General features: G+C 41.7%; 1 protein-coding gene across 1 annotated transcript; it reads right to left on the reverse strand.

Annotated features, from left to right (window-relative positions):
• Positions 1-338: 338 nt before the first annotated feature.
• On the reverse strand, positions 339-1,551 carry LOC124134365 (neurogenin-1-like). Its single transcript, XM_046499134.2, has one exon. The coding sequence runs from the start codon at positions 1,437-1,439 to the stop codon at positions 672-674; it is 768 nt and encodes a 255-aa protein (XP_046355090.2). The 5' UTR covers positions 1,440-1,551; the 3' UTR covers positions 339-671.
• Between the last annotated feature and the right edge of the window lie 19,421 nt (positions 1,552-20,972).

Here is a 20,972-nt window from a genome sequence, read left to right on the forward strand (position 1 = left end):
TTCACATTGGTTTGCGAATCTTAATGTAAGCGGCCACACCCTACATGGGAATGTAGCCTTAAACAACATTCGCTCAATATGCGAACGTGTTATGTGGATGTAAATAAACAAAACTGCACTGCTCTGAAAAACCGTTAGTTTCAAGCGTCTTTTTTTTTTAAAGGACCCAGGTGATGAAAATCATGTCGTCAAAACTCAGTGTTTCTAAACGACGCTTTTTCCGCAGTTCAAATGTAAACATACATTTAGCATTCGTTTCTCGACTCGAAATAATCTTGCAACATACGTAGAATAATATGAAGTAATAAAAACATAAGGATGAAGTTATGATCAACAAATTTTATTGTAATCATGTTGCCAAAAAGACAAACAGTCATAGGGTATCAACATTACTCAAATTGAGCATATTCATAATAGCAACAAATATGATAAACATGAACATATACAAGCGTTCAACGGTACCTGGTGGTGAGGTAACCATCGGAGCGAAGGCACAATACAAAATATACTGACTGAAATACGTCCATCTGGTAATTGCACATCGGTGAAATCCTGAGATCAAAGTCTTTAGTGAACCCATTCACAAAATACGTCTTGGAAGAAAGTTCTTTCGAAACGCCATCACAACGTTACGAGGTTATATCACAGACAGTCAGCTTCCCGAATACCTTCTATAGCACTAGAGAGGTCAGGCTGCCCATTCCCTGGGGGTGCGGGAAGGGGTAGAGACACTGTCCGTTGGGGTATTCGTATGGGGTGGTGTGGGAATACTGCTGGGGCTTGTTCGGACTCTGGTAGTAAAAGTTCTTCTCCTGGTTGTCATGATAAGCGTAGGCTTCGGAATTGTCCGTGTAGGAGAAAGACCCATGAGTCATCGTGTCGACGAGGGTGGAGTCGTGTTGGCTGTAGTCGCTGTCGACGAAAGTGGAGTCGTGCTGACTGTAGTGGCTTGAGATGTCGCTGCTGGGGGACTCGGGATGGGGGGACATGTAGAAGTCGTTGGAGGGTGAGACAGGGTTGCTGGGGGTGAAGGCGCACGGTGGTGTGTCCATCTCGGGTTTTGTGGAAGGAACCTTGTCGTCACTGTCAATGATCTTCAGCGTTTGAGACAAGGCCCAAATATAGTTATATGCTGTTCTCAGGGTCTCGATCTTGGTGAGCTTGCCGTCGGACGACGTTGGCAACGTTGTACGGAGGACGTCAAGGGCATCGTTGAGACTGTGCATCCTGTTCCTTTCCCTGTCGTTTGCGCGTCCACGTCTGGAAACTGCCACCTGTTTCTGGCGCAGTGGATCACGTGACTTTGCTCGTGACTTTCTCGTGCGTTTCTTCTTTTCCGGTGACTGACATTCAGATTGTCTGTCCTCAGAACTCACGTCGGTGTTGTCAGACATGACCATGTCGATGTCTTTGCTGACTTCTGCGTCGTTTTGCAGCATCTTCGAAGTGGCACAACAAAAAATAGTCAAATAAAAAACGTAGCAGACCAAAAGCTGGACTGGATATCCGTGTACGAATCACTGAGGGAGCGAGTGAACTTTGCTATGTGGGTCTCAGCGAGAGTGTGAGCCTAGGTTTGAACCCTGCCCTATTTATACTCGTCTCCCCGGGGTGGCTATTGTCGTCTGGCGCGAGACACAATACACCGGACACTTTGACAGTTGTCACGTGACACAGCGGCGGGCTGGGGTGGGACGAAGGCCGAGGCTCTCGTTAATGGGTGGGCCGTCGCGCGTAACCTGGACTTCGGTTTTCAAAATGTATGAAATATTTGCCGACATTGAACTAAATTATATTAAATTAAATGATAACATATCCTTCATTCCTATTAAAATATATAACCTTTTTGAAAACGTAGATCCAGCTTTGATATTTTGAAATGCTTCGTAATTCAGTCCGTTTATATGGTTAATTTCACATGTTTGAACATTAATTTTCGTTTAACGATTTAGTTTTAAAATTTTATATGGATTTCTAAAAAAAACGAAAACAAATGTTAAGTATTGTAATTTGTTTTATTTGTGGTACGTGCCGCGTGCAGAGAGATGGTGTTTGGAGATTTCATCCTGAACTGATTATTTACGTATCTGTGCTGTGATTGGCTAATCGTGGCTCGCGTGCGGGGCGGGGTCAACACGCGACCGGCAGTAGCGGAATCACAAACTGAATCACAACAATGACACACATACAATAGGACCGCTTCCGACATGATTTAGGGGCCATCCGCCCTGTCACGAGGACCCGAGCCTCGCGTGCCGCGATACACCTGATTGGTCAAGTCAACTAGCCAATCAACGAGCAGCAGTCGCGTGCTGGGTCCAGGTAGGGCGCGCTACTGAGAGATTGGGAGGTTTGTCGAGGCCACCAGAGAAACCACTTGAAATGCAGGTTTCTTAGTAAGGTGTCGCTTTGAAGAAATAAAACGACACTTGGGGGTTACGATTTCATTCCAAAATCTCATTAGGGATCCAGGGGCTCATATTATAATGCATGTCGTCAATAATTGAAATCATTCGAACATTATTCAGTTGTACGAGTATGCAGATTCGTGTATATCCACTATATATTTTCAAAAACAATATTATCTTCGTGTTAAAGGTTAGAAAGGCAATGGCAGTGATATGTACAACGCTATGTACAACGCTATGTACAATGTCAATCACATTCACGTCAGCGGGGATTTCGGGTTAGAACTGGTCCCCAAAAAGTACGTTTGTCGAAAGGTGCGACCAAATGGATCGGGTAGTCAGGATCGGATATTATCTTGATTATGTGTCATCGTACCCCGACCGTACTGTCTGGTCTAAATTCGATTATTTATAGGCTGACGTCATATAGATGGAATATTGCTGACAGCGGCGTTAAACAAACAAACAAACAAACACTGTCATGATCGTCAGCTTCATATATGATCCTATAAAGTAAGCATTAGGTATACGATTATAAACCCCTGATTATTAATGCTGCGTATATGCTCGCATAGAAACATAATACTTTGAATATCGTCTCACGTTTTGCATGTTCATCAACAAAAAAACAAGTGTATGTATGTTTAACTGTGTTGCAATTGAAGGCCCCGCTTTGCTATAACGTTACATGACTATTACGCGACACGTATGTCAGATGTAGCAAGTCACAAATTTATATATACATTATCTCATTAAGGTCATGTCAAGGAGAATGTACGAATTTTTCGAATTTTTAACTTAACTTTTGCCTAAGTCGGAATCACGAGTTAATGTGCATATTTGAGTGAGTGAGTGAGTGAGTGAGTGAGTGAGTGAGCGAGTTGGGTTTAACGTCGCTTTTAACAGTATTCCAGTTATATCGCGGCGTGTCAGTTTAATGTGGGAGGAAACCCCGAAGTGATGCAGGTCTCAGATGTGCATATTTGAAGCAACCTACAATTATCACGAACATCTTTTGCAGATGTCCGTCCATGTTTTGTAGTTAATAACTAAAGACCAATTTTATTCTCAAACGCAATCTTATATAGGTCAATTATAGATATTTTATGTTACATTTTAACAAGAACCAAACAAGTCTGGCCAGAAAAATCAGAGCATTGATATTCTACTGCAAGAAGCAGTACCAGCAGTAGAGGTAGTGACAATAGCAGCAACAGCAGCAGCACAAGTAGTAATAGTACATGTAGTAGTAGTAGTAGTAGTAGCAGCAGCAGCAACAGTAGCAGTAGCAGTAGCAGTACTAGTAGTAGTAGTAGTGGCAATAGTCGTCGTCGTAGTAATAACAACAACACTGACGATGACGTTGATGATGATGATGATGATTACTCCCTTTTAGGTATCATATCGCAACAAAATAATCATTGTTGATTCATGTTTTATAATTCCCCCCTGAACGTTAATTAAATAACTAAGAACATAATCTATTTTTCACGCGTTTAGAAATACGTGTGCTATATATATTCATTTTCACACTGAAGGCGATGCCTGTGTACAGTAAGCCATGAAAAGGCCTACAAATATAGCACAAAGTATCAACTATCTCACAACAAACCGCCAATCCTTCCTGCAGAGAGCGACGGGGCGTAACGCACTAACTTGGCCAGTAATCCTCCGAAATAAAAAGGGTTTTTAATGGCGTAAGGTGTTGATTAATAATTTTCTATCAAATTCTTGGACCACCATAGGTTGAAGCAAGTGTTATAAACCAAACACAATGCGTGTTCGAGTTAATACGGTCGTAACGCTCACCCCATAAAGTGGTCACCTCTGTCCAGGTGTGTCCGCGGCACGTATAACCAGCGGCCACTTTGATGCCGTGGGCTCCCCGCGTGGACGCAACTATTTTTAACACCCTGAACAAAATTTACACCCTTCTTCATGTAAATTTAGCTTCCATAAAGAAGATTCGATTGGTGTCCCTTGGATTCCCTTGGTGAATCGCGATGACTTTTCTTCTACCCCGGGTAGGCGTGAGGTTGGCGATATCGCTCAACTTGAATATTCTGAATGGGTCATCATTGTTGACTTGGAGTGTTACGTGTACAAATGTGATGAAACTGAAATAAAATATAACGCATTACTCATTCCTGTTAACGTGAAAGTATATTTTTTTACCCTTAATGATCAGACATGTAACACCGGGTAAAAGAGAGTATACACTTGAAAATTGGATTTGACCAACAAATTACAAACGTTATCAAAACGTCACTGCGCTACAACCGTTGCCGACAACTGCAAACGTAAGGTCAAAAACACAACTATAAAATATACCCGTATCACCATCGAATAACCATTCCTTGTTTGTTTCATTTTTCGCCTCCATCAAATAGGATGTATTCCTTCTATTGCCTGGCAGTTTTATACCATGACAGTTCGATGTTGACAAGTTTCATGTTTCTATGGCTTAAACTAAGTTTTACCTAAAGGGCAAAGCCGCTGTTTTGTGTTACTAGAGCTCGTCGTATATGTCTCACGATTAACTTTCTGATCAATTTGCATATCATTATATAAAGAATTGGTAACTACATTTCTAAATAATGTTTAAATTTTGAATATTTTTTTTAAAACCAGTGTTCATGTTTCCGCGTACCTTAAGTGGATATGAAGAGGTTTTCACTGTATCAATCGACAGATAAAATACAATTCACTTTAAGCGCTATTGACACATGAAATATTCATTTTGAAACAGATACGACCTTGCACGAACGAGCCTAACGTTTGAGCCAAATCGAAACAAGTCATTGTCAATAAATCGCGAGTATCCTTACAACTTCACATCGGTCAAATTTGATGTCCAGAATAATTTGTTTATGTTTGACATGTGCATATTTTCTTTTTATTATACGCGTGTTATTGATAGTGGTCCCTGTCCCCTCTACCCAGCGAGGGTCTTTGATCCCAGTGGATGTGTACAAGTTTGGACTGCAGGCACAGACGCGACCCCCACCAGTCACTGTCCATCGTCACAGGTGAATCCGATACTTTCCTAATTACATGTCTCCCTGCTATTGTCGCTTCCACTGACCACTGTCCAAGTGTCCGATCATCCCAGCAAGGCCACTGGCCAGTGGACAGTTGCCATTGTTCTGGTGTGGTCATCCGTCTAGTGAGGGTCTTCGAGTCAGAAGGGCGTGCAACTCTTGCTGAAGGATCAAAGACTGCGATCGGAACATTCCGAACTCACTTAGAGCATCTCAATAGAACCCTCGCTCATTATTGTGCTAATAGTGCGTTATTTATGATGGGTTTGTTATTGCAGATTTTCTGCTAGGTTGAGAACGAGATATGTCATTGATGCTTCAAAATGGCTAATGATGAGTGTGATAAACTACCTCAGAGGTATGAATCAAATTGACGTTAAATCAAATCATTTTTCGTTATAATTCAAATTATTTTTATGTGAAATGTTTCCTGGGGAAGGTTTGGAAATTAATGCTGATTGACAAAGGGTTGTGTCAATTTCACCATGACATATGTGTGTATGATAGGCCATAACTGACAAGAATCGTCGAGCACAACTACCGATCGATTACGAACAACGGTGACAACCCGACGCTAATTAAGTTAGAAAAAGGGAAAAAAAACACATACAATAACACACATTTCCATATAAATTGATATCGGGACACTTATCAATAAAATAGTACGACTGGTAGCCAGGAGGTATGAAATGTATGTCACAAGCACGTGCCTGCCGTCATGCCGTCAACACACATGCTGCACGTGCATCTCGCTTGTCAACTACCTTTAACACACACCAGACAATCTCCCAACACCGAACCAACGGTCCTCTATATTTATTACTTTCTACAAAGGGCGTGAGATACTAAATTCCATGTCCTTAACATCATGCATGGTCTTTGAAGCACGGGGATCATATTGGCAAGAGAAATTAGTTTACAAACTTTCCCGACTCTCTCAGTTTAGGGAGCGTGGCGCACTATCATTACAGCAAGGGCAGACGACCAAGCGCGTGGCGCTCCTTATGGCACGTGGCCGACGCTTTTCCTGCCATGCGATCTGGTAGACGGAAAAAAGTTGGTCATCCTTTGAGTTTCTGGTGTCTCTAATTCAACAATGGCCTGTTGATCTGCCTGCGTGAATTCACTGCGGAGTGTTTGAGCAGGGGACTAAATCGCCATATCTCGGTTTAGTCACGTGTGGGGTATTCAAATCAGCGAGGTGAAATTGTTCCCGGATTGGGTTTTTCTGTTGGGCGTTAGTTTTATAGCCTCTGGGGTGCTCTCACGTTTTGTCGGTGTCACTCTCCCTCACTCCCTTATGTCCATCAATTCTAATTAATTTGGAACTGTAAGATAAAAGAGACATCGGCTCGACATGCACGTTCCTGAGTCCGCCGTCTACATTAAGATATATTTGAAATATATTTGTTCATAGCTACTATAATGGTCTATTTCTAAACAAAATTTAATTGTAATGATCGGAAACTTTGATTTAGTCAAATATTAATTAAACATTATATTAAGAAACCTATCAGTTCATATGATTCCTGTAGTAGATGACATTGTATTATATTTGTATCATCATTAATCAAATGGACGTTCTTCACATCATGATGTCATTTAGGCTTAAATATATATAATATTGAAGAAAAAGCATATTTCTTGGTCGTGAATTGTTTAAATAATAATTTTCAAAACAAGCTTATATATTTTAGGGTGATTCTCCCGAAATATTTAGAGATTAAGCCTTCCGCCCTTATGAATGAAAAATCCTCACTTTCTTTTAACAGTAGAATGTCTGGAAGTTCACGGATATCAACTTCTTTATTATGAGCAATACAGCGTTTCGGAGTATGTTCATCTTCATCAAGTGAAAAAATGCTATGAAGCAGAGAACATATATATGTACCAGTAAGAACAACAAAAGTTATAAGATAACAAAGGTGGAAACTTAATTCTGAATGCCATACAAAGACTTGAGTAAAATGGTGAATCATTTCCCCATAATTCCCCCGAACATTACGGATCGTTGCTCATTCTGTCAACCACTACATAAACGGGACAGGGACATATGGGATGTGACCTGGGGATCGGGTGGTCAGTTCGGTGTGTGTCATCTCGCCCGAATGGGTGGACATATGCTCTTGGTTTCGGCCTCTGGTTTGTCTGGTCGTGAATCAAATTTTTCGTAGGACAAAATATGCTCACTCTCTGAAATCCATGAACACGACAAGATGTATTTAGAGTAGACTGGAAGCTGGTATTATTTCAAATAAAGGTGAGTGAGACAATGGCGTTTTCATTAATATTGCAGATTGTTAACGGTGGTGTGTGTAGTATTCAATCAATCCAGTGACCAATTGGAGTCAAATACAACCAAATACCACCATATGAGCAATGCTCGAGCGAGGTAATGTTATTTAACGCCGCAGGCAGCATGATGTCATCTTCAAATTATCGGGACCAGGTATTGAACAGATGACCACTATCCATGCCGGGTCAAGATGACACGCCGAACCTGACCACACAATTCTCATCTCGGTGGGCCCTTACGAGAAGCAAACGACACTGAGGACATATTCTGAACCGGAAAACACACAGGGTCATAAGCAATGACGTACGCTTTGGGGATACAATTACACGAAATGATTGAGGGTGAGGTGAGGTGAAATGGAGTTTAACGTCGCGTCCAAGATTATTGCACTTATATAGCGACGTGCATGTACGTGTATGTGTGTATGTGGCTGCTTGTACTAGTCCGGAGTGATGCCGATTTATAGTGCTAGCACACTGAGTTACCATGAATACCCCACTCAGACACAGTATACTGACACCGAGCCGACCAGTCCTTGTTTTAGCCCCTTAATGCCGAGCGCCAGACAGGGTAACAACAAGTGCCATCTTTTAACGTGTTTTGGTATGACGCGGCCGGGGATCGAACCCCGGACCTTCCGCTCTCCGGGCGGAGACTCTACCACTAGACCACGGAGGCGGTCAAAATTATTGAGGGAGTGGGTGAGTTTGGATCAATGCCAAATGAATAGGGCATGCTTACCCTTTCAGCGATCACATGGTGTTATCACTTGCTCAGAAGTTGTTTGATCAAGGTTACAACATTCAAGGCCTCAGTAAAACTTTCAAAAAGTTTTATGGTAGACATGTGGAGGGCATTTCCGAATTTGACGCTTCCGTGACAAAAATGATGTCCGATGCAAGTCCCTATTTTGACTTGTACCATATGTTCCCATGTTTTTTTTCAGTTGAACAATTGACTTGCCTTTGCATGTGTTTGTGACGGGTGCCACCGGTGGGGTAGGATACGCTCACCTTTACGGCCGAACACCTGGTAACATCACTATTCGAAAGTGAATCATAAATACTTGCTCATGACATAGTCGGAATCGTACAATCGACTCTCTCTGGGCAGAGATTTCTGTTGGATATGGAAAGGGTTTTGTCGATATATTTACTATCAGTGATCCATTCATGTGATTTTCACTACTATTCTGCCGTTTACGCCCAGTGGAACCTATCTCGTTCGATAAGCGAGACTGGTTATTCTCTGGCTTTGACGTTTTTTATTCAGTGCTATTAAGGTGTATCAGCTTGGTGAGGAATGAAAGCCCGAAATGATGAAGTTCTCAGACTTTTAACACTTTGGTGAAACCCGCGAACACGGTAGGTGCTGACACACCTAGAAACATAATCGGGGCGAACCGGGATTCGAACCCACAATCATAGGTTTCTGGCGCGTCTAAGGGACGCAACTCTGAACAGCGAATCGCGGCGCCATAGACGACTGGGCCACCCGTGCCCCCTGAAGATAAGCAAAGATTTGATTCAAGTTTATTTTTTTAAAGAAATATGTAGCGAAGACATCATCTTGGGTAACGGGAGCACTCCCTAATCAGGGAGAATCTGGGATTTGAATGACACGTAATCAAACAGGTCAAGCTCGACATTTCACCGCCCTATTCATAAACCCTTGACGGACATTTAAACATACACTTGCACATATTGAGGGTCAGATTTTGCAATATCAGCCCAGCCGAATTGTCGACCCATGGTTTAAATAATTCATCGTGTACTACTCACTGAATACCGAACTTCGACTTAGCAGGTGTGACAGAGTTCGTTACGCCCGGAGCAAAACATACTCCTGTCTATGACGTTAGTAACGAGTTAGTTGAGATATTAATTCTTGTGACATTTGTCGGGTCATTACTCCTTACTCAATTATTTTTGGTTGAAGTTAATGACGAAATGATTACAGAGGTTAAACTGTGAAAATCGGTGTTTGTATGACGTACTCTTTGTAGAGCCCAGACCTCTTTGAAAAGAAAATATGAATATAGCATTATATTCTGTTGTTGTATTTTCAAAGTACAATGTAACTCGCCGTTTGATAATGGCACGACGTATCGTGTATTATATTACTGGTGTGTGGTTCGGTTGTGGGCAGATTTCATGGTTAATAGGCATTTGCCTTTCCATTGACACTGGTTATAATCATATACAAATATGTCAGTCCAAGTATCTTTAGAAAAAGGGCTTCCGAAATCTCGTAATGCCTAGAGCAATTTTTTTCAGCGAAGGAATACATTATGAAATATCCCTCATTGTATGCTTGTGAAACAAGTCGTCCCTGATGCCTCCCTGTGAACAACCTCAAGGACCTGGCTTTTTCTTCCTGTATAATCAATGCTGGTTATTAATTTAATCGCGAACCCAGGGGATCGGCTACCTTGTAAGGTTAGGGGTGTGGCGACAGTCGGGAGGGTACGGCGCGGGGGGAGGGGGAACCTGTTCCTTGGGGTCGGGCCATTACCTCGCGTGAATGTGAATATCCCGTGAGTGCGGACTTGCTGTAAGTCTACCCAGCTGATAGGTGAAAGTGAAATTGATCCCCCGTGTGATTAATGAAGTCGGCCCATTCTGACAATGAGCGAAGTCTCCCCCTACAATGGCGCTTAATGAGATCAGAGCGCAGCCACGATAGTGTTTGCCCCCAGCCCGAGATTGCCTGATTTTCAGGCTGGGGTTGAATGTTTGCATCTTTTTCTCAATTTTGGTGTGAAATTGTGGTTGTCGAGTCTTCGCTCCGTCTACCCAGGTTCACAATTGCCTCATTTGTTTTTGGAAACCTAAGAGGTTTTAGGAATTATTTTCTTTAAGTATTGTCGTATTAGCCACGACACGGCGCGCGCGGGTTCGAGAACTGTTTCGCCTAACAAGACATACACGGCGAATATTTATTAAAACCTTAGCAATATTTCATTTACACGAGGAGACGTTGTATTAGCTGTTCCCCGTGTTTACTGCCGATAATTTGACAATTTTCATAAAATAAGCCTTCGGGCAATTTTCTTTGGTGTTGGTCACGTGACGGATAGTTGGGTTTGCGGACACAAAGGAAGTGATTCGCTATCACGTGGCACGTGGCCACCTCAATGGGATGCCTCAGCGTGTACACATGATATAATAATAACACTGCCCCGATCCACAAGCCGAGATCGGACACCCACAAGAGGTGTCTGTGTAAACAGTCGTCAATAGTGGGATGCTTTGGTCGGTGATAGCTCTTGATGCTTCTTTATGATTGACCAGGTTTTTATCGGTAGATGGTATTAGGTATTAATTTCAAGGGTATTAGTTAAAAAGAAGCGACTCCTGAAATTTGTTTTTTAAATGAAGCGTCAAAAGACATAAAAAGAAGCATGATTCATATCCCACAACGAATGTGTCGTTGAGGAGAAATTGAGTTTGTCGTGAAAAATATCCAATACAATATGCCGAAGTGTAAGGTTTTGCAGTTTCCATTTTATTCACCCAAATCTGAGCCTTCTTTGGCCGACTTGGTTTTAAATGTTTCCCAAACTGGTGGTCGAATTATAAAATGTCAAGTGAAATCAAGAACACATTAACTTTTAAAAATGGGAAACGATTTAGCCCAAAAGCTCTTAAGTCTTGTAACCTTCGATCTGTATCACTTCGACCGTCCTCTGACATCAAGCTGACGCACTGTTATATAAAGCCATGTTAAACAAATTTACAGGCTCATTGATGTTGTTGGTTTAGTGCAAGAAACGGGAAGCGCAACAGTGGCAGTTATGGCCGAATTCTGCAAACAATTTCACCAATATTCTGACTATTTTATATCCGACACACATCGGAGGGTGCAACTTGACAATCAAAATGTCCATTCACTTGGTACTGCGATTCGATGTGCAGATTTGCCTCCCTTCGTCCCACCAGGAACCTATGTCGTGGCTTCGAATCCCAGATAATGTTTCTAGGTTAGTCAAAGCCATACCCATGCTCTTGGGTTTCACCAAAGTGGTAAACGTCTAACACCAGCATCATTCGGGCTTTCCTCCAGCATCAGTTATCATTATTATTCCTGATCTTATTAGAATAACATGGAAGCAGAAAAGCCAGTAAATATGTGTCATTTCTATACCAATCCTGATTTAACAAAAATGAAATTCAGTCAACTGATAATCAACAACAGCGTCAACAGCTTCAGAATGCATCGGGTGCGGAAGGCAAATGTATCTCCTATTATGTTAAGTGGTAACTAAGGGAGATATTTCACTTTATGATAAAAACATTGGGAAACGATGAGGATGAAACTATCTGTCATGTATCTCATTTTCAGCAACGCGTAATGCAAGCTAACGTTTATTTGACGTTATTTTTATTAAAATCTTGGTAATGTGTAATTTATGACTTTACATGTGTAATATAATGTCGATATAATATAATAGAACTCACAAGGTAGCTCTTAGTGTGAGTGAGTTGTGCTCAACGCCGCTTTGAATAGTATTCCAGTTGTATCACGGCGTAGGTAGCTCTTCAAAACAGATTTGAAATGTTTGAATAAAAAGTGGCAACAAAATCAGTCCAAAAAAATGTCAATTCCCAAAACGTTCCCAAACTACCCAAATACAAATCAAGTCCATTAACAGTTAATTAGTTGGTTAAGTGCACTAATGATGGATTATAAGTGATGACAAGTGACAAGATTCCGATACGATCAACAAGATAATACCAAAAAGTCAGCCCACGATACAAAGAAGCGATCTGTAGTATCCCCGGGGCATACCCTCCGATATATCTCCACCCTGCTCCCCGACAGCTGGCCGACCCTCCTGGGTGATGACACTGACGGACGGACAATCACTTCATGTTTTATTCACACAATCTTCTACAATACGTGTTGCGCCAGGCTCGTCTTCTTTGACTATCGGGATTATCGCGTGGGTGTTGGCCGTCATCCGGTCGCGGAGCATGTCGCGATTATCGCATGTTATGTGGGAATTGGGGACGGAGGTAGATCACGGTATCCCACCATTGTACGCTCGTCGGTTTAATACGTTGATGGCAGTAGTTGATCAGTTGATGTAATTAAGTGCTAATTAACACTGGTGAAGATCATATCGCACTAGCGCGAGTGACACGACAAGAATGGGTGTTGGAATTGCGTGATACTTGTTACCTGATGTCAAAATTGCAACATGTGAAACTCAACAAAAAAAATCACATATAACTGCCTGTAGGCAGACATACAGAAATATACGTTTTTTTAATTGTTCAGTGATTTTTGAGAGACATACACAATGCATTCGCATTCACTCGCCTCCACAATCCATCGTTCCCATTTTCTCCACTATATGTGTCGCTCTCTATCCAGGGTTAATGCGATTCAATATAAATTTACCAACAGTCTGTATTTTTTTAACTGTAGATGTCAGGACCAACCATCAAAACATGCTTGAACATTGTGTAGCCAAATATGTTTAGCCATGTGATGAGGTGTGATGAAATGAGTGTGATCACTAAGATGGGGACTCGTGAAGATCCGGGGTAGAATAGGTCTTCAGCAACCCATGCTTGCCGTAAAAAGCGGCTATGCTTGTCGTAAGAGGCGACTAACGGGATCGGGTGGTCTAGCTGATGCAAGTCATCGTATCCCAATTGCGTGGATCGATGTTCATGCTGTCAATCACTCGATTGTCTGGTCCAGACTCGATTATTAACAGACCACCGTCATATGGTAGGAATATTGCTGAGTGTGGCGTTAAACAACCAACAAACAAATAAACAAACAAACCAGGCTTCCTCCACACACTTTCATCCAGGCCAAACTTGAGATTTTGTCTTTCCTTATTGTCGCCTGTTTAGGTACTGTTCACAGCAAGGAATAACAGAGATCTATATTCGTCACCCAGGATCTGAGGTAAAAGAAATATGAACTCTACAATGAATTTATTTATTATTCTACTCTTACTGGTCAATGAAATATTTCAAATCACAAAAAACACCGCTGATTAAAACAACACGTTTGACCCCCGCATCACCACGGTGGGTAATATGTATAGAAAAGCACTTGTTCATTCAGTTCTTTTGTTTGCAAAACGGAGAAGGTTCTTTAAATTCTAATTGGCACAAGTCAGATTCTATCACACGTTGTTTGTACACAGAATACACTTTTTTTCAAATATCAATACTAAGATTTGATAAAAACATGATTCATCTATTCAGGTATCAGTTGCAATAATTATTGAACACCAGGGATCAATGTCCTTGTATCCAACCATATTGAAGGTAAGAAAAAAAATATAACACTGAAATGAAAAATCATTGTAAAAGTACATTTAAACTGGTACTTTAAACATCTGTTCTACCTAAAAATAAGACTATTGCTGTACATGACCGTATTGATACCACAATGGACAGAGGCAACAATGGCCTGTATTTGGCACCAACAGTGTCTTTATGTAATGTTGGAGAAGGGAACACTATGCGGCGGGACCACAATTATGATAAACATGAAAGCCCCGATGATTAAAAAATAACGAACCACACACCCTCTTGAAAGTAGGATTGCCTATTCTTCTGGATTATTTCATATTCTCAACACCGCCGTGGTACTTCTATTGTGTCAGTGTAATGAATGGTTTAGGAATTGGTAAAAATGACTAATGTTCCAGCATCTACCCCTAACACCCACCCCACACAGCTTAGCTGATGAAATACATACCCGAACAAAACATTTACAGATTACTGACTTCAGTAACCAACACCGAGAACGTAATCTTAACCAAATGACGTCACAAGAAAATTACAAATTTCTTGATTTATGCTAACCGAAGGAGTGTAATTAATTAGTCAGCCCAAGGCCATGCCAGACGGTGTTCTTGTTTGCTTTGGTTGGTCCATTGTGTAGCACCAGAACCTCTGTGCGGAGAGCTGTGCGAGGGGGTTCTCGGTATTCTGTTTGTAAAAAGCGCCCGGTCGTCCAAGAGCCCATATACATGTTCCATGTAGCCATCAATCATATACGTCCAACATACAATACTCATTGTCGCACCCAGCCCTTTTACAAGCATCTTCCCTTTGAGCAGGCATTAATGCGTTTGCCTATAGCTCATAGGACAATTGTATTGTCATGATCGTTTGCTCTTTTGACACATACTACAATAACGTATATTTAAAATGGAAATAATGATGAGCCTTGTCAATCTGACTGCAAAATGTCTCCAACGAACAAAGACAATCCAGATTTGCTCACACAATAAGTGAAACACCATCGCATCTCGACAATACACTTGAAATTAATTTAATGGGTGATTTCGCAGAGCTTTCAAAAATCAGTTATTACTTTCATATTTCCTTCTCACAGGTGCACGTACGGGTGAACGGGACGTTTACTGCTGCTGGTGGCGCCTCTAGTCGCCTTGGTCCTCGCAAATTCTCTTTAGCAGCAGGACGGCTCCGGATTTCAAGGTCTGGGAAACAAAATGTTACGGATGGTTGGTTTTGAGGGATTTTAGAAGAAACTATTTAAAAAATGACACCTATAAAGCTAGCCTAATCAACCGAAATGGAGCTATTCAAACTGTCATAAATTGGCTAACTGGCCAGTGGGGTGCCTCGGGCTACAAAATATTTCATTTGTTGCTCGGGGCTGATTTGGCTGAAACGCTCGTCCAGGGAGAATTAAAGCTCTTTAAAATTGTCATTTTGACAGTAGATCCACTTTCGTCAGTGACTGGAAAATAATAACAACAAGGACCAGACGCTCAAAGATAAGCCCTAGAGAACACCGTGGCTGTCATGTTATATATCGCCGTTTGTTAATGAAACATGACAATCGGTACAATAATCTGTAAAATGGTGTGGGATACGTTAAGGTGATCAAAGAATGTTTGTAGTCACTGACGTTGATGATGAATGTAGTGCAGTAGGTGGGCTGCTTACTGGGAAGGAGCATCCCGAAGTTACCTTATCTGTAACATTTACGATGTTCACGATACCTTCAGATTGTACGACGGGCTGTTTCCTATCTGTATCTGAAATTATTTCATATAAATATCTTTCAAAATGTACATACCACGTTGTTCGTTTCTCTACAAGACCACTCATGTATTCTTCTTCAACGTAACGTTTACGATTGGATATCTGGCCCTCTAGGAATGGTCTCGCTATATGGCGTCAATATTGCTGATGCAAGGTTAAAGGTAATCATCGAGTGTTCATTCCACGCGCGGATTATCCCTAAACGAAGTCTGCGATATCGTGATGTTTTAAACATCATGGGTCCTATGCAGAAAGATAACTTCACTGTGGTTTATTTGTGTCACGTGTTACTTTAAGTCTCCCAGCCTTTGGGTATCGCTCGATGGCTTCCTCTAAATCGCGCTATATGACTCATTTAACACTTCTGTTTGTTTGTTTGTTTGTTGTTTAAAGCCCCACTCAGGAATATCCCAGCTATATGACGGTGGTCTGTAAATAATCGAGTCTGGACCAGACAATCCAGTGATTGATATCATTAGCATCGATCCACGCAAATGGGATACGATGACATGCATCCACCAAGTCAGCGAGCCTGACCACCCGATCCTGTTAGTCGCCTCAGAGTGAGAGGGGGTAAATGCCATTTAACACTTCAATCAGCCAGCGTCCAGTCATACCAAGGAGACTTGTAACATTTGAGACTGGGCCAGGCAAACCAGTGACTGAAATCATGAGCAGCGATCTACATCATTTGGGAACGATGACAAACAACCATTCAAAACACAGATACATCAGAACCCCACCCATTTGGTCAGTTTTTACGATAAACATCGGGTACTGGGGAACTATTGTGACTCGGAATCCTTACAGATCTTGACCCACGTGCTCAAAGCGATCTCAGCGTAACTACCATGCTTTAACAAGACTTAAGCTAAGATCGCTTTGTGCAAAAGGGCCAAGAAACCAGTGACTGAAAACATAAGCAACGATCCACGCCATTGTGTTACAATGAAAAAGTGCAGGCTGGGGGGGGGGGGGGGGTTCTTACCCGGAATTTCAAGGTTGGTCACAATTATGAAGTTTGAAAGGGTTTAGCCAACGCTCTTATTTTAATGTCAGATCCATATACGTATTTTAATGTCAGCATATACTTTAGAATCCTAGGCCATCTTGCAGAAGAAATTATGGATTTAGTATTTCACTAAAATGCGGCGTTTCCGTTTTATGAGAGAAAGCTAAAAACGTCGCAGATTACGCCCGTTTACCACGTTGGTAAAACCAACAGACCCCTATAATTTAGTCATACAAGTGTTTCCTTACTGAGATATTTGGAGCCAATTGACCCTGTGCTTTTGAATATCCACCCATTTTCATAAGTAATTTGAAATTGAAAATGATTAAAGTATGTGCACGTTGAATTGGGGTCCAATGTCAATAGGTATCTATTCTTAAGAAGTGACGATGGAGTTGGTGCTCTGATACCCTAAAGTTTCAGGCAATCAATATGTGATTTAATCAAAGACCTTCACACAAAGCTTGGACTTCCAGTTAGATACTTCACCAATTGCAATAGTAGTAAAGAGTTGGAATAAAGAATATTGCCGTCAAAGAAACCTGCTCGCTGTGGTGCCAATGCTCCACGTCAGCCAAGTTTATACACAGTTAAAACCATCTCTTCTCATTGCCTGTGACATCAAACGCTTTAGACAATTCAGGAAAACTACCGTTTTGGGGCCTGCGCGGATTTACTGAATTAATAACCTAACCACATGCCAATCAGAAGCTAGGGGCACCTGCGCAAAGGCAGTATAGCACAGGATCCAAGGATTGTAAACTCCGCCAAAATCGTGCTTTGGAACAATTTTTACTAATTTCTAACTGATTGCGTTGTAATTGACTTGTTAACAGAGGGGCAGGGAATTGGCAGAACTCGGGACTTCTCTGCTGTGTAACGGGACATCTGCATACACCGAGCTAATCTCTCAATCAAAGAGCTCTAATTGAATGTGTAAACGATCAGAGATTGAATTTGTACAAAGCGCCACCGACCCGATACACACTGAGCACGGCGAATTTTCTAACTTCTAATGCAAATACAAATAGCAGTTTGAGCGAGGAGAAAGAAGTGGTTGGCAATGGCATTGTGCAGACTATCAGGAACACATGCAGAGAATTTCAGCATGGTAATCACAGAGAGAGCCTGGTTTAGTACCGACTCCATTGCGCAACCCGTGGCTCGGAAAATAGGACGAGGCTCAAAGTAATGCTAAACATATTATGATTCACGTGCCCTTCACTAAGCTGTAAATTTACGATAATTATCCTGCAATCGGGTTCTGCAATTAGGAATGTATGAGACAAGGTTATTGTTATTTTTACGTTCGGTTACTCGTGGGTTTGGTACTAGCTGCAATAATGGTATTTGAACACGGTTCGAAATTATGTTGCATAATTTCATAGCAAGGTGCCTCTCTGTAAAAAGAGCAACAAAGAAGTGGCTAAAACGGAACATGTGTGGCCCAAATACCTGGTAACGGTACATGTGTTCAAATCGATAAATAAATCTAAAAATTAGACATGTTCAATTCATATCATAATGTTAATCTGAATAATTTTATTGAATGTATTTATGTTTTATCGTATAAACCCCTTTTAATATCCTTGCAAAAATAATTCATTTAATCGTGTAATTCTGTAATTTAACATACACAGTCTAAAAAAATAGAGAATGCTAGGAAATAACTTAGAGTTAGATAAACAGTAGATATTATGGCCGCCAACTTTCTTGAAGGACGATAGGGGTAAGATGGGAAATTTCCCCTAAAGTTGACGTTTCTGAATCAGTAGTGCATAATACCGCCACGATGTGTCAAGCATTCAACTGCGTATGAGTTGCCTAATGGCAATTTGAGGGAGTCTGTCCAACTCCTCTTCCTGCGCAAGTAGTTCAGGCAACATGGTCGGCGGCCAATGACGTTGACGTTGACCTCTTCCTATCATGTCCCACACGTGTTCAATGGGGGAACGGTCTGGGAATGGATGTTGTGCTGATGGAGGTGAGCATTGACGATTCGTGCACGGTGAGCACGGGCGTTGTCCTGAAAGACAAAACGTCGACCCACACGCCTTGCAAAGGGTGTCAGTATGTTGTCCCGATAGTACTGTCCAGTGAACCTTGCTTGCACAATATGGAGAGGTGTTCGGTCAGTAAAAGTGATGCCACTCCACACCATAACCGATCCCCCGCCGAATCCTATCAGGGAAGTGCAAAATGAATCGGGACTCATCTGAAGACATGACACGTGACCAACCACGATGAATCTAGTTTCGATGTTGTATACACCATTGACGCTTTTTTTGGCAATATGGTGATATATGTAAGGGGCGCCCGTCGAACATAGAAAAGAGCTGCATTTAGGCGATTTCTAATCGTCGGACCAGTAACTCAAACTCCAGTAGCCTGATGAATGTTTGCAGAAATTTGATTCGCTCGAATTCGTAGAGCCTGGTGTCGGATCAATCCATCTTGTACTCTTGTCGTTGACTTGGGACGCCCTGAACGGAGTCGAACGTCAACATTTTGGGTTTGTTGGTACCTATTTCATAGTCTGCTAATCACAGACTGTGGTCACTGCACGCTGACTTCTGCCAGTTTCCAATAAACCAATAGCCCGAAGACGCTCCACGCGTTGCAGACGCCGCATCGCCATTTGGCACAAATACATGAAATCAAGTAAATGACAACTGTATGAAAAACAGAACAAATAAGAATGACAGAAATAACGGTCCACAGAGACAAATCGACCTTCCTTGAAAGTGTCAAAATCAGGAATCACACCCCACGCACGTGTGTGAACCTACCGCGTGGGACACGTGCAAGTTATTGGATATGTTTTGAAGTTAGGTTTTTCAGCCATGAACGAGGGTCACGGGTGGCCCGGTTGTCTAAGGCGCCGCGATTCGCTGTGCAGAGTTGCTTCCCTTGGGCACGCCAGTAACCTATGATTGTGGGTTCGAATCCCAGTTCGCCCCCATTATGTTTCTAGGTTTGTCAGCACCATACCCGTGCTCGCGGGTTTCACCGAAGTAGTAAACGTCTGAGACCTGCATCACTTCTGGCTTTCCTCCAACATTAAGCTGACACGCCGGGATATAACTGGAATACTGTTCAAAGCGGCGTTAAACCCAACTCACTCACTCAGCAATGAACTTTTGTCGTTTGTCGTTTGTCGTTAACACGTGTTCTAATATTTGGTGTTAACATTTACATTTTTATGATCACCTACCTGAGAGTATATTATACCATTCATGGCACATATTACGCTAACGTGTTAAGACGTGTATGTTACTGACTGAGTGAACCGCGCTCCGATCTCGTTAATCTCGGATTCAACCCGATACGCAGCCAGTTACGCCCTGTCTGCCAACAATATGACACAAATTGGGGTGACCTAATCTGGCATTTGTATTTCCAGCACCAGCGAGTGAGTTGTGTCTAACGCCGCTTTGAACAGTATTATAATATACTCTCAGGTAGGTGATCATAAAAATGTAAATGTTAACACCAAATATTAGAACACGTGTTAACGACAAACGACAAAAGTTCATTGCTGAGTGAGTGAGTTGGGTTTAACGCCGCTTTGAACATTGTATCTGTGTTTTGTCACGACACTGGAGTTGGTAAAACCCTCAGTAAAGACATTCCATTGTATCTGTGCGTTGTCATGACATTGGAGTTTCTTAAACCTTCGGTAAAGACATTCCATTGTATCTGTGCTTTGTAATGACATTGGAGTTGGTTAAACCCTCAGTAAAGACATTCCATTGTATCTGTGCTTTGTCATGACATTGGATTTGGTTAAACCCTCGTTAAAATCATTCCATTGTATCTGTGCTTTTTCATGACATTGGAGTTGGTGAAACCTTCGGTAAAGACATTCCATTGTATCTGTGCTTTTTCATGACATTGGAGTTGGTGAAACCTTCGGTAAAGACATTCCATTGTATCTGTGCTTTGTAATGACATTGGAGTTGGTTAAACCCTCAGTAAAGACATTCCATTGTATCTGTGCTTTGTCATGACATTGGATTTGGTTAAACCCTCGTTAAAATCATTCCATTGTATCTGTGCTTTTTCATGACATTGGAGTTGGTGAAACCTTCGGTAAAGACATTCCATTGTATCTGTGCTTTTTCATGACATTGGAGTTGGTGAAACCTTCGGTAAAGACATTTCATT

The sequence above is a fragment of the Haliotis rufescens genome, unplaced genomic scaffold (genome assembly GCF_023055435.1).
Source record: "Haliotis rufescens isolate VD_foot unplaced genomic scaffold, xgHalRufe1.0.p SCAF_11, whole genome shotgun sequence".
In the NCBI taxonomy this organism is placed as follows: domain Eukaryota; kingdom Metazoa; phylum Mollusca; class Gastropoda; order Lepetellida; family Haliotidae; genus Haliotis; species Haliotis rufescens.